This window comes from Budorcas taxicolor, chromosome 13 (assembly GCF_023091745.1).
Source record: "Budorcas taxicolor isolate Tak-1 chromosome 13, Takin1.1, whole genome shotgun sequence".
Lineage (NCBI taxonomy): Eukaryota > Metazoa > Chordata > Mammalia > Artiodactyla > Bovidae > Budorcas > Budorcas taxicolor.
Genome location: NC_068922.1, coordinates 75,554,421 through 75,567,774, shown reverse-complemented (window position 1 = coordinate 75,567,774; position 13,354 = coordinate 75,554,421). Strand labels below are relative to the sequence as shown.

The 13,354-nt window shown below is 46.3% G+C and overlaps 1 protein-coding gene across 1 annotated transcript in view; it reads right to left on the bottom strand.

The window, feature by feature from the left end:
* EYA2 (EYA transcriptional coactivator and phosphatase 2) overlaps positions 1-13,354 on the bottom strand; it is a 170,178-nt gene that overhangs the window by 93,699 nt on the left and 63,125 nt on the right. The window contains exons 5-6 of the mRNA XM_052650803.1: positions 2,285-2,352; positions 646-823 (exon numbers count right to left, since the gene is read on the bottom strand). Coding sequence (XP_052506763.1) covers positions 646-823; positions 2,285-2,352 — 246 coding nt within the window. The remainder of the gene's footprint in view (positions 1-645; positions 824-2,284; positions 2,353-13,354) is intronic.

Below are 13,354 nucleotides of genomic sequence, written 5' to 3'. Positions count from 1 at the left end.
TTTTCTAGCCATCCACCAATGAATATTTATTGAATGAATGTCCATACACATCATGCTAGCTTGCCTTCTACAAAGCCCCAGAAACAGGAGGCTTCAGAAAAGAAGAAAATTCAATGGTATTTCCTATCATTGGATGTTCTAATTTACGGCTGTCATGTTATTTAACGGTGATGAGTCTAAATTGTCTCATAAAGAGTAGACACGTGCATAGCAGATTTACGAAATCAATAAATGAATGCCCAAGCTGGTGAGCTAGTTTGCACAGGGATGCAAACATCACCAAAGGGCCTGGATGTGGAATCGGGTGTGCTCTGTCTAAACGGAGCAAACATTACTCAGCTCCAGCCAAGCACTGTCACTTAACAATGTGGGCCTAGGGTGACTGGATCATCTTTTAAGAGAAGGCAGGCATTAGAATTTTTAGGTAAAAATTTATGACTTTCTAAAACATGGGTGCAATTAAAAACACACGTACACCATGCCCCCACACCCACACACAAAGAAAAGCTAACAAAACATATCTGAGGGCTGATGCTAACTCATGGGTGACCAGTTCATTACAACTGGGACCTCCACCCAGTTCATCTTTCATACAGGAGCTCAGACCACAGCCACGAATGACCACAGGGCAGTAATGGTACTTACCGCCAAGCGACTCGGAACTCTGGCTGGGGATGTTGTGAGATGCCTCCTGGAGGACGTAGGTGGACGTGGAGAGAGGAGAAGGGCAGATGCTGCTGGCTGGGACGTAAGGAGGGCTGTAGGACGAGCTGTAATACTGGGAGTACTGGCTCTGCGGGAAGCTGGGGTAGGAAGGATAGTCCTGCAAAGGGAAACCCACAAGGCTGTGAGTAGGGAGGACTGTCAGGCTGACGCGGGCGAGAGGCCTCTTGGGCTGGGTCTTCTGCATCGATCCCTGTTCCCCCACCGTTACAATAAAAGTTCTATGAGGGCTGGAGTTTTCCCTAAAAGCAGATTTTTCCCCAAGACAAGGATTTAAGGGCAAGTAGAGGATTTGAGGGGTGAAGGCAAGACCAGCTGGGGAATGGGGAAGCGAGGTAGCAGAGGGAAGAAGGGCAAGGAGTCAGCATGGGGGCTTCTCCAGTGGAGACTGGAGCTGAATTCTATCCAGGAGATGCTGGGATGGCAAAAAACACACCTCAGAAAGATCTCTCCCAGGGGGCAAAGGAGCGGAGGTATTTATATACTAACTCCAGCCAGTCTTTGCTTGAGAGCTGCTCCCAGAGGGTTTCAATTCCCTGGCACTTCCTACTGCCCTATACATTGGTTCCAGAAAACACCCGTGTGCCCAGGGATGCAGAGACTGGCAGCTGGAAGCCAACAGGTGCACCCTAAGGAACATGGGTATGGTTCTGACAGCGTCCATCTCAGCCACTGTTGTATCCCCAGTGCCTGGGAGAGTGCTGGGCACACATGGGCACTCGATAAATGCTACAAAAAATTAAAGAACAACTGAATGTGGAATGAAGACCACATGCACTTGCTCAGGAGACTAGGTGACCTTTTAGGGTCATGGTGGGTGGTGGTGGTGGTAGCTCATAGTACGCCTACACAGCATCAGGGATCCAGAACCTTCTAGGAGGGAGTCTCAGAGATGAAATCAAAGAATACCAATCCTCTTTATCAGAGAGGATCTTGGTCTGTTTCAACCAACCAAATAGTCCAACTCTCCCAACATAGTCACTGTTTCATATATTTAGCCCTACCGGAAAGCAGAGCTTCTCAATCTTGCAAAGAACTCATGGAAGGTTCTTAACAGGAAAGGTACACAGGCAGTACACAGAGTTCCCTCCACCCTGAGCAGGTTAATTCTTAACTCACTCTCTAAGTGAAACCAGGAGACTCACATTATTGGCCAACATCCATCCATCTTTATAGTGTTGACTAAGTTCCATTTCACAAGTATTTATAATGCCCTCACTCTGTGTTGGGCACTTTACAGTGAGATGCAGAGGTGAAGATGACGCCCTTTCAGCCTTGAAGAGCTCGGGGTCTGGTGAAAGGCACACGTTTTTGCTTTCATACGTTCCAGATTCAACAGTCAATGGGTGTCTTCGACGGGGATCAAGATGGAACACAGAATGGAGTGCCTTCATCTTTGAAATGTGCCAACAATTCCGATTTCTCGGCCTCTACGCTGTCTCTGTCCGGTGGCTGCTGGTGTAGCCTGGCCTCTGTGGCCTCCAAACCCAGGGAATGAGAGGCCTTAAGGGGACTACTTAGGGAAAGAGCCCAGAAGACCACTGGTAGGGAGGTAGTCTACCTGGTGCACGGTTCCGAATCCGGCCGCGTTGGTCAGTCCGTTTGCTCCTTGATAGATGCCGGCCGTGCCTGCGGGAAGGAGCAACAGATGAGGCTCTTGCAGTCAGGGAGGGACGTGGAGGGGAAAGGCGCAGTGGAAGGCTGGAGGTTCGACAGTTTGGGATGGAACTTATGACTCTGACCGTCTCTCTGAACCTCGGTTCTCTCAGTTAATGAATAAAATACAAATAACACCTTCAAAGGATTCTGGTGAGAGATAAATGAGAGAGCACACAACACAGCTTCTGGTACTCGGTAACTATGTTTTAGAAATAATTTAGTTTTTAAAAAATTGTGGTAAATGTACATAACAACACTGGCCATTTTAACCATTTTGTTTTTATTTTTAAAAATTGAAGTATAGCTAATTAAAAATGTTTTGTTGGTTTCGGACATACAGCAGAGTGATTCGGTTAAACATATATATAAAACAGCGTACATGGATTCCAATTTCTCCACATCCTCACCAATACTTATTTTCTGATTTTTCAAAAAAAATTGCAGCCATTCTAAAGGGTGTAAGGTAGCAATGATTATGCTTTGAATTAAATGAATGAATAAAACGACTTCTCCTTTTTGAACTTCAGTTGTCCCACCTGTAAAATGGGAATAAAAATGATACTACTCCTACTAGAAAATGCTACTTAGTCAATGAACGAGTAAATGAACGAATGAGTCGGTGTCTTTCCCTGGTCTCCCCTGACCAGGTAAGCTGGTGGTCCGGGGAGACCTCCGAGATGACATTTGAGCTGCGTCATGAATGGTTAAGAGGAAACCAGGGATGGAAATACCCTGAGGGAAGAGACGTCTCGAACACCGAGGGTGAGACTCTCAGGTAGGGATTAGCTTGATAGGTTACAGAGAAAGAAAAAGGGGTCCGTGGGGCAGGAGCCCAGAGAAGGAAGAGCGGGGGTTACAGCCAGAACAGCAGTGAACTCTGAGTGTCAGGGCTCCTCCTGGGGGAAGTGAGCAGAGGAAAATTAGGTCTGGTGCTCACGGCAGCCTGGCTAGTGAGTGACAGCCTCGGGCGCTGGAATCCAGGCAGTCTGGCTCAAGCCTCCTTTTTCAGCATGGCTCTCTGCTGCCAGGCTTCCCTGGCGGCTCAGACAGTAAAGAATCTGCCTGCAATGCAAGAGACCGAGGTTTGATCCCTGGGTCAGGAAGATCCCCTGGAGAAGGAATGGCCACCCACTCCAGCGTTCTTGCCTGGAGAATTCCACGGACAGAGGAGTCACGCGGGCTACAGTCCATGGGGTCACAAAGAGTCAGACACGACTAAGCGACTGAACACATACACTCTACTGCCAAAGCTGCTTCTTTTTAGAACTGTTTTTGGGGCACACGTTATACAATCCCTCCACTGTAAATGTTGGTTCAATGATTTTTAAAGTAAATTGCTTAACTGTACAGCTGTCACCACGATGCAGTTTTAGGACATTTCTATTACCCTCAAAGAACCCTCATGCCTGTTTGCAGTCGACCTCCTCTCCCATCCTCAGGCAGCTCTTTTTGATTATAGCCATTCTAGTAGATGTGTCTGTCCCTGGAGTAGGAAATGGCAACCCACTCCAGTATTCGCGCCTGGAAAATTCCATGGCCAGAGGAGTCTGGTGGGCCTCAGTCCATGGGGTTGCAGAGTCAGAAAGCACTGAGCAACTGAGTAGATGTGTAGTGGTCTCTCATTTTGGTTTTAAGCAGCATTTCTCTAATGACTAATCAAGCTGGGCACCTTTTTATGTGCTTATTAGTCATTCAGGTGGCTTCTTTGATGATTCATCCAAATTTTTTTCCCACTAGAAAAAAGTTAGGGTGTCCTCTTAACACTGATTTGTAAGAGTCCTTTATATACTCTGGACACAGGTTCTTTATCAGACCTATGATTTGCAAATATTATCCCCCAGTCCTGTCTCTTAATTTTCCTAATAGTGTCACTTGAAAAGCAAAGCAAAAGTTTTAAAGTTACTAATATTTTTTATAAATCTTGCTTTTGCTGCCTAACTCAAGGTCATAAAGACTCTTTCTAATATTTTCTTTTAGAAATTTTAGAGTTGAAGGCCTTACCTTTAGGTCTATGATCTAATGTAAGTGAGTTTTTGTGTACTGTGTGAGATAAGGGCCTAAATTAATCTTTTTGCACATGGCTACCCAGTTGTTCCAACACAAGAACTCATTAAATTACTTGGCACCTTTGTCAAAAACTGACAACGTGAGAGTTTATTTATGGGCTCTCTATTCTCTTCCACTGACCTATCCGTTCTGCACCAATTCCATCCGGTCTTGATTACTGTAGCTTTATATGAAGTTTTGAAACCAGCTAGCGTAAGTTCTCCAACTTGGTTTTTCTTTTCCAAGATTGTTTTGCCTTCTCAGTATAACCTTTGCATTTACATATCAGTTTTAGAATAAGCTTGATAATTTGTATTGGCGAGAATAAATCGGCATGACATTATTCAAGAGTATCAACTCAGAAATCTATATCCAGAGGAAACATCCTTCAGAAATGGGGGAAATCAACACATTCTCAAAATGAGGGAGAACCAAGAGAACTTGTCACACAGTAGACCTCCCCTGAAATAAGGGCTACAGAAAGTTCTTAAACAGACAGGAAATTTTAAAAACCAGGGGCGGTGGCGGGGGGGTGGGGCGGGCAGGTTGGGCGGGGGAAGGAATCCTGAAACATTAGGCAGGAAGAAAGAAAAAGAGTGAAAATATGGCTAAGTAAAATCTCTTGGCCAAGAGGTTATAACACTAACTCAATATACAATTAGATTCATAACTGTTTGCTATTAAACTTGTTTTACAACAATATAAAACACTGAAATGGTTCCAAAGTCAAATCGACAAAATAAACTAACCATATCCTTACCCAAGGCTTTCCCAGGTGGCTCAGTGGTAAAGAATCCTCCTGCCAATGCAGGAGATGTGGGTTTGATCCCTGGTCCGGAAAGATCCCCTGGAGTAGTAGGGAATGACAACCCACCCCAGTATTATTGCCTGGGAAATCCCATGGACAGAGGGCCGGGTGGGATACAGTCCATGGGGTCACAAAAGAGTTGGACAGGACTTAGCAACTGAACACCACCACTCTTATCCAGAGGTGAGGGGAATGTGTCCCAAGCACTGGTAAGGCAGGGGGGAAGTAAACTGCCAGAAAGTAATTTCACTAGGAGCTTGGGGGGCACAGGGAAGGGTTCTGAAATGCCAACTGGGAGGTGTGGAGTCAGGGAAGGCTTCCTGGAGGAAATGACAACTAAACTAGTCTCTGAAGGATGAGTAGGAGTGAGCTGCATGAAGAGGGCACGAACCAGGAACACCAGCATACATGGGCATCTGCTTCAGATCGTCATTCCACAGAGGCGTATCTGAGACCCAGAAACCAGAGAGTGTGTCCTCACTAATATGGCACGATATGCTGGAATCCCATTCTCTCCTCCACGGCCTGTCAGGACACATCTGGGCACAAAGTCTAGGCCAGTCTATTTCATTCAAGGTCGTTCTGGGGGTCCTGGTTACCATGGCAACTCCTCCCTGCTAAATCACAGAAATATGCCTGCCTTGGGAAGTCACCTCTGGATGCGGTGCTTTCTCTCCTGATTTCTCTTTTCTTTGGGGGCAACCTTCTGAATGATGAATGGGGCGGGTTTAGAAATAAACCAGCCCACAATCTCATCCCTTGGTATTCTTTCTCCCAAATGGCTTCTTGTTTGTTTACATTTTATGACCCAGAAGCATGAGAAGAATGGGCAGCTGAACAAACCGCAGCATGCTGAGGGCAGTCCCTTAGTCCCCGCAGTGAGAGAACCCTCCCATGCCAGAGAGGACGCAGGAGGAAGGGGGCACACAGCCCCAGATGCCTCATGCCACATATGTGGTCTGCAAATGGATCCAACTGGAGCTGGAATGTTAAACACTGACCTCTAGCCTCCATTTGGTTGGTGGAAGGCCTGGGGAGGGCAAGGATGAGAAGTGGAAAAACATCTCTTAAGGGGATGATAGTGACGGATCCTGCTTTGAGGTCCCCTCCACTATCCCTTCATTCCTTCTCTCTCATATTAAGGGAATCTCTGCTTTCAAGCTGCGCACACGGCCAGTTAGAATAAGCACTGCACGGCCCAGCTTCCCCTGTGACTGGTGCAGTCATGTGATGAGCTCCAGGGAAGGGAAGAGAGGTAAGTTACTGTGTGCAACTTCCGAGTTGTGCCCTCAAAGGGCAGAGGCGGGTTCTTCCTTGCCTGGAATGGAGCTATGTTGGATCACAAAACTGAGGAACCAGACATAGGAGCTTGGACCCCTGCCATATGTGCAGACCAGAACCGCCAAATCAGTTTGGACTTTGAGGCGAGAAAGAAATGCCCTTCTTTCTTGCTGAAGACGCTGCTATTCTATATGTCATATCGGAGAACTGCTTTATTTTTTTGGCTGGTTGGGCTGGTTAGTTTTCTTGGATTTTAAGTAAAAGTTGATTCTCACTGCCTGGCTCAGTAAAAGTTTTTAAGTGAATGGTCATTCATTTACTCAATAATCATTTCCCAGTGATGTACCAAATACTACTGCGTCTACAACTTTTCTAGTATCCTACAATAGGCAAGGGTTGACGCTGATGTTCAGCGAGGACAGACAGAAGACCACTGAGTGAATAGGTACACAAGGAGTTGAGATAATTCCAGACAGATCAAAACAGTGGTGTATGAGCACTGGTTTTTAAATGCTAACCCTTTGGGGAAGAAGATACGGCAATTCATGGTGGGATCTGACAAGTCCTGAACTGGTCCACACCCTGCTCTAGGAGACGAGTCTCTAATCACTGGCATAGATATTGGGGGCAAGATGGAGCTGCTATGAAAGCTTCTCACTCCACTTCCGTATTTATGTTTGTTACCGCTGGCCAGCAGGCTCGCGGGCTGACCCCACTTGGCAGGCCAACTAAGAATGAGGTTGAAGTAGGTAAAACGGCTTAGTAAGAAACAGGAAGAAAGAAGGCTTTTCTCAAGTGGGGGATGCAATTCTCTGGGCTAGAGAAGTGGGACAGAGCAAGAGGGAAGGTAAAAGAGTGAGAGGAGGCGAGTGAGGACGAGCAGGAGTCGCGGGGCAGAGGGATTCTGTTCTCTGCACTCGCACATAGCTGCTGAGAAAGCAGCAAGACCCTCACGTCATGGGGAACACATGCACACCCAGGGCTGATTCATGTCAATGTATGGCAAAACCCACTACAATACTGTAAGTAATTAGCTTCCAATTAAAATAAATAAATTAATTAAAAATAAATAAAAGACCCTCAAGTCAGAAGTGGCCGTGTGTGCTGTGGCTAAGACAGGAAGCCCTCGAAATCTTACCGGGAGGAGAGGGACAGAGCTGGTGCAGACAGTGATAAATGGTGACTGACATGCAGTTTCAGGGTCAGGGAATGATGAGGGTGGTGGGGATTGTGTCAAACTGCAATGTATAGCTTCTATCTAAGGGGGCAGCAGTTTGGAGCAGACACTATTTGGCTCCCGAGGAGGTATTCCCAATTCCTTTCCCCCCAGCAGCTTCAGGATGGCCATGTAATCTAGCTCTGGTCAAGGGGGCTTCTGGGAGAAACTTTTGTTCCTCTGCTGGATCCTCCCTTGGATTACGTAAGGATGTAATGTCTGGAGTTACAGCAGCCATCTTGGGACATGAGGTCACAGCCATAAAAACAAAAAGTCCACTGGCTGAGGCACAAGGAGTAAAAAGATGAAAAGAACTTGGTCCTCGAAGATAAAAAATTGAGCTGACAAACAACCTTGGGGGTCCAGACTTCTGGCTAAATACCCAATAAATACCATTATGGTGTAAGCTGATGTTAACTGAGCTTTTTGTTCCTTGCAGACCAAAGCATTCTTAACTGATACAATACTACTCAGCTCCAGCTCACCTGTGTCACCTAGAAATGTGAGTCTAAAGTAGCCAGGGTGTCTGATTTTTCCAAACAAGTCAGAAATCTGGATTTGTATAAAATGTTCCAATTTTAAACTATATGCAATCAATACAAAGTAGTCAGACAAAACAAACACAAAACAAAAAACATTAAAAACACGGTCACCGTGTGGATGTGGCCTATGGGTTTCCAGTTTGTGACCTCTGGTCTAGGAAGATAGAACAATGAAAGATTCCTGGGTCCACAATGTAGCATAGACACAGCAAGGAAGAGCCCCAGACCCAAAAAGGCCACATGGACCAAGAAATGAACGATTTGGCAGCAGCCTGGGCCCCAGTAAGGGAAGACAGGGTGAGCCCCCAACCCCACAACACACTGGGTAAGATGCCAGAACTACAGCCAACATTCTGGACAGTTTGGGAAAGCCCCAGACAAAACTTTCCCATCAGTTCAGGGAAATGGTGGCTCCAAAGAGAAATCACATTGAAATACTGAAAATAAAAGCAGTTCTATTTTTTACCCCCTTGAGCGCACAGATTGAGATTCATACCTAGACAAGGGACTGAGGAATTCTTCATGTCCCTGGAACTGTACTTCCACCAATGTCAGGGAATCTGTGCGGCTAGCAACTCACGGCCCCCCACCCCCACCTTTGTCATCATGCAAAATGTTGAGTGCTGAGGAGTTAATTCACGTTCTTTGCACATTTTCCATTCCAGTGTGTCTGTGTGTATCCTTTGTTTCTGTGTTCTTACAAATAGTGCACTAGCATTTTGTGGGCAAATATATAATTCCCTGGTGGCTCAGATGTAAAGAATATACCTGCAACGCAGGAGACTCGGGTTCAATCCATGGGTCAGGAAGATCCCCTGCAGAAGGGAATGGCTACCCACTCCAGTATTCCTGCCTGGAGAATCCCATGGACAGAGGAGCCTGGTGGGCTACAGTCCATGGGGTGTCAAAGAGTCAGACACGACTGAGTGACTAACATCATCACTCATTTATATGCAATTCCAGTAAATTCTGTGCATTACATTTCTTATGGTTTCTTAGCTTTTTTTCATCCAGCATTAGGTTCTTTTTTTTTTTCTCAAGTACCTTTATTGGTATCTTTTAACATAGCTCATTAAAAATCTATGTTCCATATTTCTTGCATGAATCCCCTGAAAGTTCCAGACCTGGCAAAAATATTTTTAAGTACACAGCTGATTTCTGCATTACATACTTAATATTTATACATTTGTTATTTGCTTTGCACGTGTCTATGGTTTTACTACTTTCAAGACAAAAGTCACATATACAAATGCAGACTAATCAAAACATAAAAGTCAGCCATTGTCTAGAACGAGGTACACGGGTCTATATCAGAAAGGAAAACTGAAGCTGAAACTAACCTGTGTTGCTTATAAGATGTGAGACGGAAAGCACAAGTTGGAAAGGGTATGACATCTTTTCCGAGTGGGATGCATCTATGTCCATGTTCGCCTTTTATGGTATTAACCTCTTAGTCACTGGCACTGAGTATCAGCATTAGGTTCTTAAGACCCATCGATGCTACTGCGGGTATATCCCGCCTGCCGCCCCCGCAGCTGCGCAGTCCTCCCTGTGTGCTTTCTTCCTATCTCTTTGGTTCCCGCCTCCATCACCAACAAGGTTGCTGTGAACATCGCTTGACCTCTCCCTCATGTTCTGTGTGTGAGTTTCCTTGGGATGTACCCCCACGAGCTGGGCTGCTGGGTCCCAAGGCCGAACAGACTGAGTTTCCCTAAGGACTGAGTGAGCGCTCTTGGCACAGCTACTGTCAGTGCTGGTGGGTCCCCTGTCCTCGAATCCCGACCAGCGGCTGGCATAACCCCATTTGCTAATCTCTGCTATCCAATTAGGACCAACGTGACATCTCATTTATTGTCTTGAATTCATATTTCTCTGATGACTGGGTGACTCTGCACATCTCTTCTTGGGCTTGTTGCCTTCTGGATTTCCTTTCTTAAGATTTTTTTTTGATGTGGACCCTTTTGAAATTTTTATTGAATTTGTTGCAATATTGTTTCCATTTTATGTTTTGTTTTTTTTGGCTGCCAGGCATGTAGGAACTTTGCTCCCCAACCAGGGATCGAACCCACACCCCCTGCTTTGGAAGGTGAAGTCTTAACCACCAGGCCAACAGGGAAGTCCCTGGATTCCGTCTTTTTAAGGAGATGGTGACAGTTGTCAATGAAAACCTCTCCTCCCTCTCAAGCTCGGCTTTAACTTAATCTAAGCCCCGAGAAGCTTCAGTTACCAGCATTAGCTGTTGTACCACTACTGGTAATAGTCTCCATTTATTGAGTGCTTATTACCTTCCTCAGGGCTGGTCGTTTTACATGCATTATTTTGTTGTGTCTCCACTACGCACCCGAGGAAGGAGGTTCTATCAGTAGGTGACAGAGCAGGGTTCATGCCCAGGTCAGCCTGACTCCAAAGCTCTGGGCCCCAGCTTGTGTGCAGCTCAGCCTTCCAAGCAGCTGTGGGAAGGTCACAGGTTCTTTAGGCCCTCCTGATTTCACTGTCACCGCGTGTCTGACCCGCCATCCCAGCCAAAGGAAATCTCACAGAGAGTCCCAGTGAACAAGCACCCTCTCATCAATGCTACTTGCTCTGGAATCTAGCTTACAATTTCCTTCCCTGTAACAAAGGAACTTCCTCTACTGGGTCCACAATGACACTCAAAAACTAGATTCCCACTTGCCGCAACTAACAACTAACTATTAAAAGACGCTTTAAAAAAAACCCCATCCCTCTACCCCCAACAGGTACTCATTCATTCATTAAGTCTGACTGCTGCCAGTACTAGAATAAAATTGATGAAAACATACCAGGACTGCAAGTGAGAAATCTCTGGATATGCAGTTGGGAGGGGTGATATACAAAGTCATCAGGAGATAATGTACCACAGAGAAAAACCACAGGTAGAGAGAGGTGAGCCTGTTAGAGAAACCCACCCACTCAAGCATCCCATCCATGGCCCAGGTTCCAGAAAGGGACGAATCACAGCTCTTTTTCAGGGTGATTTTCTGCTTCTTTTCTTTACCCAGGATCCAGTGACCACAAAGACCTGGTAAGCGCTGGCCCAGCCCTCTTCCTACTGTGTCCACTCATCCAGACATTCACTCATTTATTCAATAAATATTTGCTCAGTGCCTCCTATGTGCCAAGATTTCTATCTTGAGAAAGAGCTGGGTCCTATCTTTTTGGATCTAAGAGCCTGGAAGGGGTGGATGACAACAGTGAATTCAGATGTAACTGATTATTTTGCCCTCGTGACTGTGCACAAGTCTCAGTTTTCCTAAGCCTCAGTTTTACCACCTGAACAGTGGAACTGAGCACAGTTTACTTATATGATTTATTATGAGGATTCTGTGAGATAAGGTTTATGAGAGGCAGAGCCCAGCACAGAGTAAGTGTTCAGTAACTAGGGGCTGAGCTTATGATCCTCTCTGGGTTCATAATTACCATTGGAGGTATCAACAAGGAGAGTATTTCATTGATCCAGCATATAAGAAATGTTCATGGAAGTAAAAACATCCAGCAAGGTTGGAAAAAGAAAAAAAAAGAAAAAGAAAGAAAACAATTTGGATAGGGCCAAACACAGATCCCAAATGAAAACAGAAGATTCTGGGGTGGGCCTGGACTGAGCTCTCAGCTCTGAGACCCACTCATGGTCCATAGATAGGAAGGGAGGCGCCCAGGTCTGTCTTGCTGATACCGAGTCGTCAAGCCCATTTTGCCGTCTTAAAACAAATCCAAACACGCCCCTGGAGCTTGTCCTCTCGCATCTTTGCTCCACGTGGAGTCCAGCCCACATCTGCGTTTAATCAAATCAGTTGCTAAATGTCACAATGGCCTCATTCACAGGTAGCATAAAGCATATTTAACTGGTAATAAAACAATCCGCATTCCTGAGAATGCCTTTTCAGATCGGCTGCCCTGTCACTGTGTCTCTGCCACACGAGTCGGAATAAAGCTGGGGCAGAGGCGGGGGAGGTGGGGGTGCCAAGAGGGGCGAGGATACTGCTGGGGAGCCAGCAATCACAGGCAGGGCCACACGTGCTGCTGCAGGAAGACATCCAAGGCGCTCGGTGAGAAAGGCAAGAGGCAGGATGGTGAGGCTGCCTTGAGCAAACACGCCAGATGAAACACGGAGATCTGTTCGTTTCAGTTACGTAGAAAGATTGATAAACTGGGAGAGCCTCTTAGAGGAGATGGCAGGTGAGCAGAAGGTCAACGGATGAGACAGAACCAGCCCAACCAGTGAAGGGCTGGTGAAAGGTCATTCCAGGTTGGGGGTATCAGCACAACGTAAAGGCCCTGAGATGGGAAGAACAAAAGGGAAGCCAGTGTGAGCTGAAATGGAAGAAGGGCTTAGGGGGCCATATGCATGATGTGGTCTGAAAGGCTCTTCAGGCGCTGACCCAGGCCAGGCTTGGCCGGGGGCAGCTATGGCTGGGCACTGGCATTTATTTCTGATTGCAACAGGAAACCTCAGCAGGGCTTTCAAGCAGGGGAATGGCATGATCTGATACAACTTGGGAAAGGACTGACTGTGTGACTTCTCTGCTTACTGTGGTAGAAAGACATCAGGGGGTGATAATGGATGCCAAGGCCAAATATACTATTCTTACTGCCAAGCAGCTCCTCGAGAGACACTCTTGAGAATGGGAACCTATAAAGACCAGAGATTCTTTTTTTTTTTTTTAAATACTCATTTATGTATGTATGTATTTGGTCTTAGTCCCGGCATATGGGATCTTTAGTTGCGGCATGTGGGATCTAGTTCCACCACCAGGGACTGAAGCTGGGCCTCCCGCACTGGGAGTGCAGAAGTCTTAGCCACTGGACCACCAGGGTAGTCCCAAGATCAGAGAAATGTACACTGATGTCAAGTGCCTAGGGAAGGCACTAAGGTTAGACAGGCCTTATATTGCCCTGGTGGAAATTTGACAAGAAGGGAGTGTGGGAGCCAGCCTGGATCGATTACTGTCTCACATTCCCCCGAGCACAATGATTGCTTTAGGGGTGTGCCTCTGAACCACACAGGTCCAAACGACAGGCAATCTCAAGATAATAGATCATAAAACAGCTGAGCTGCTGCAG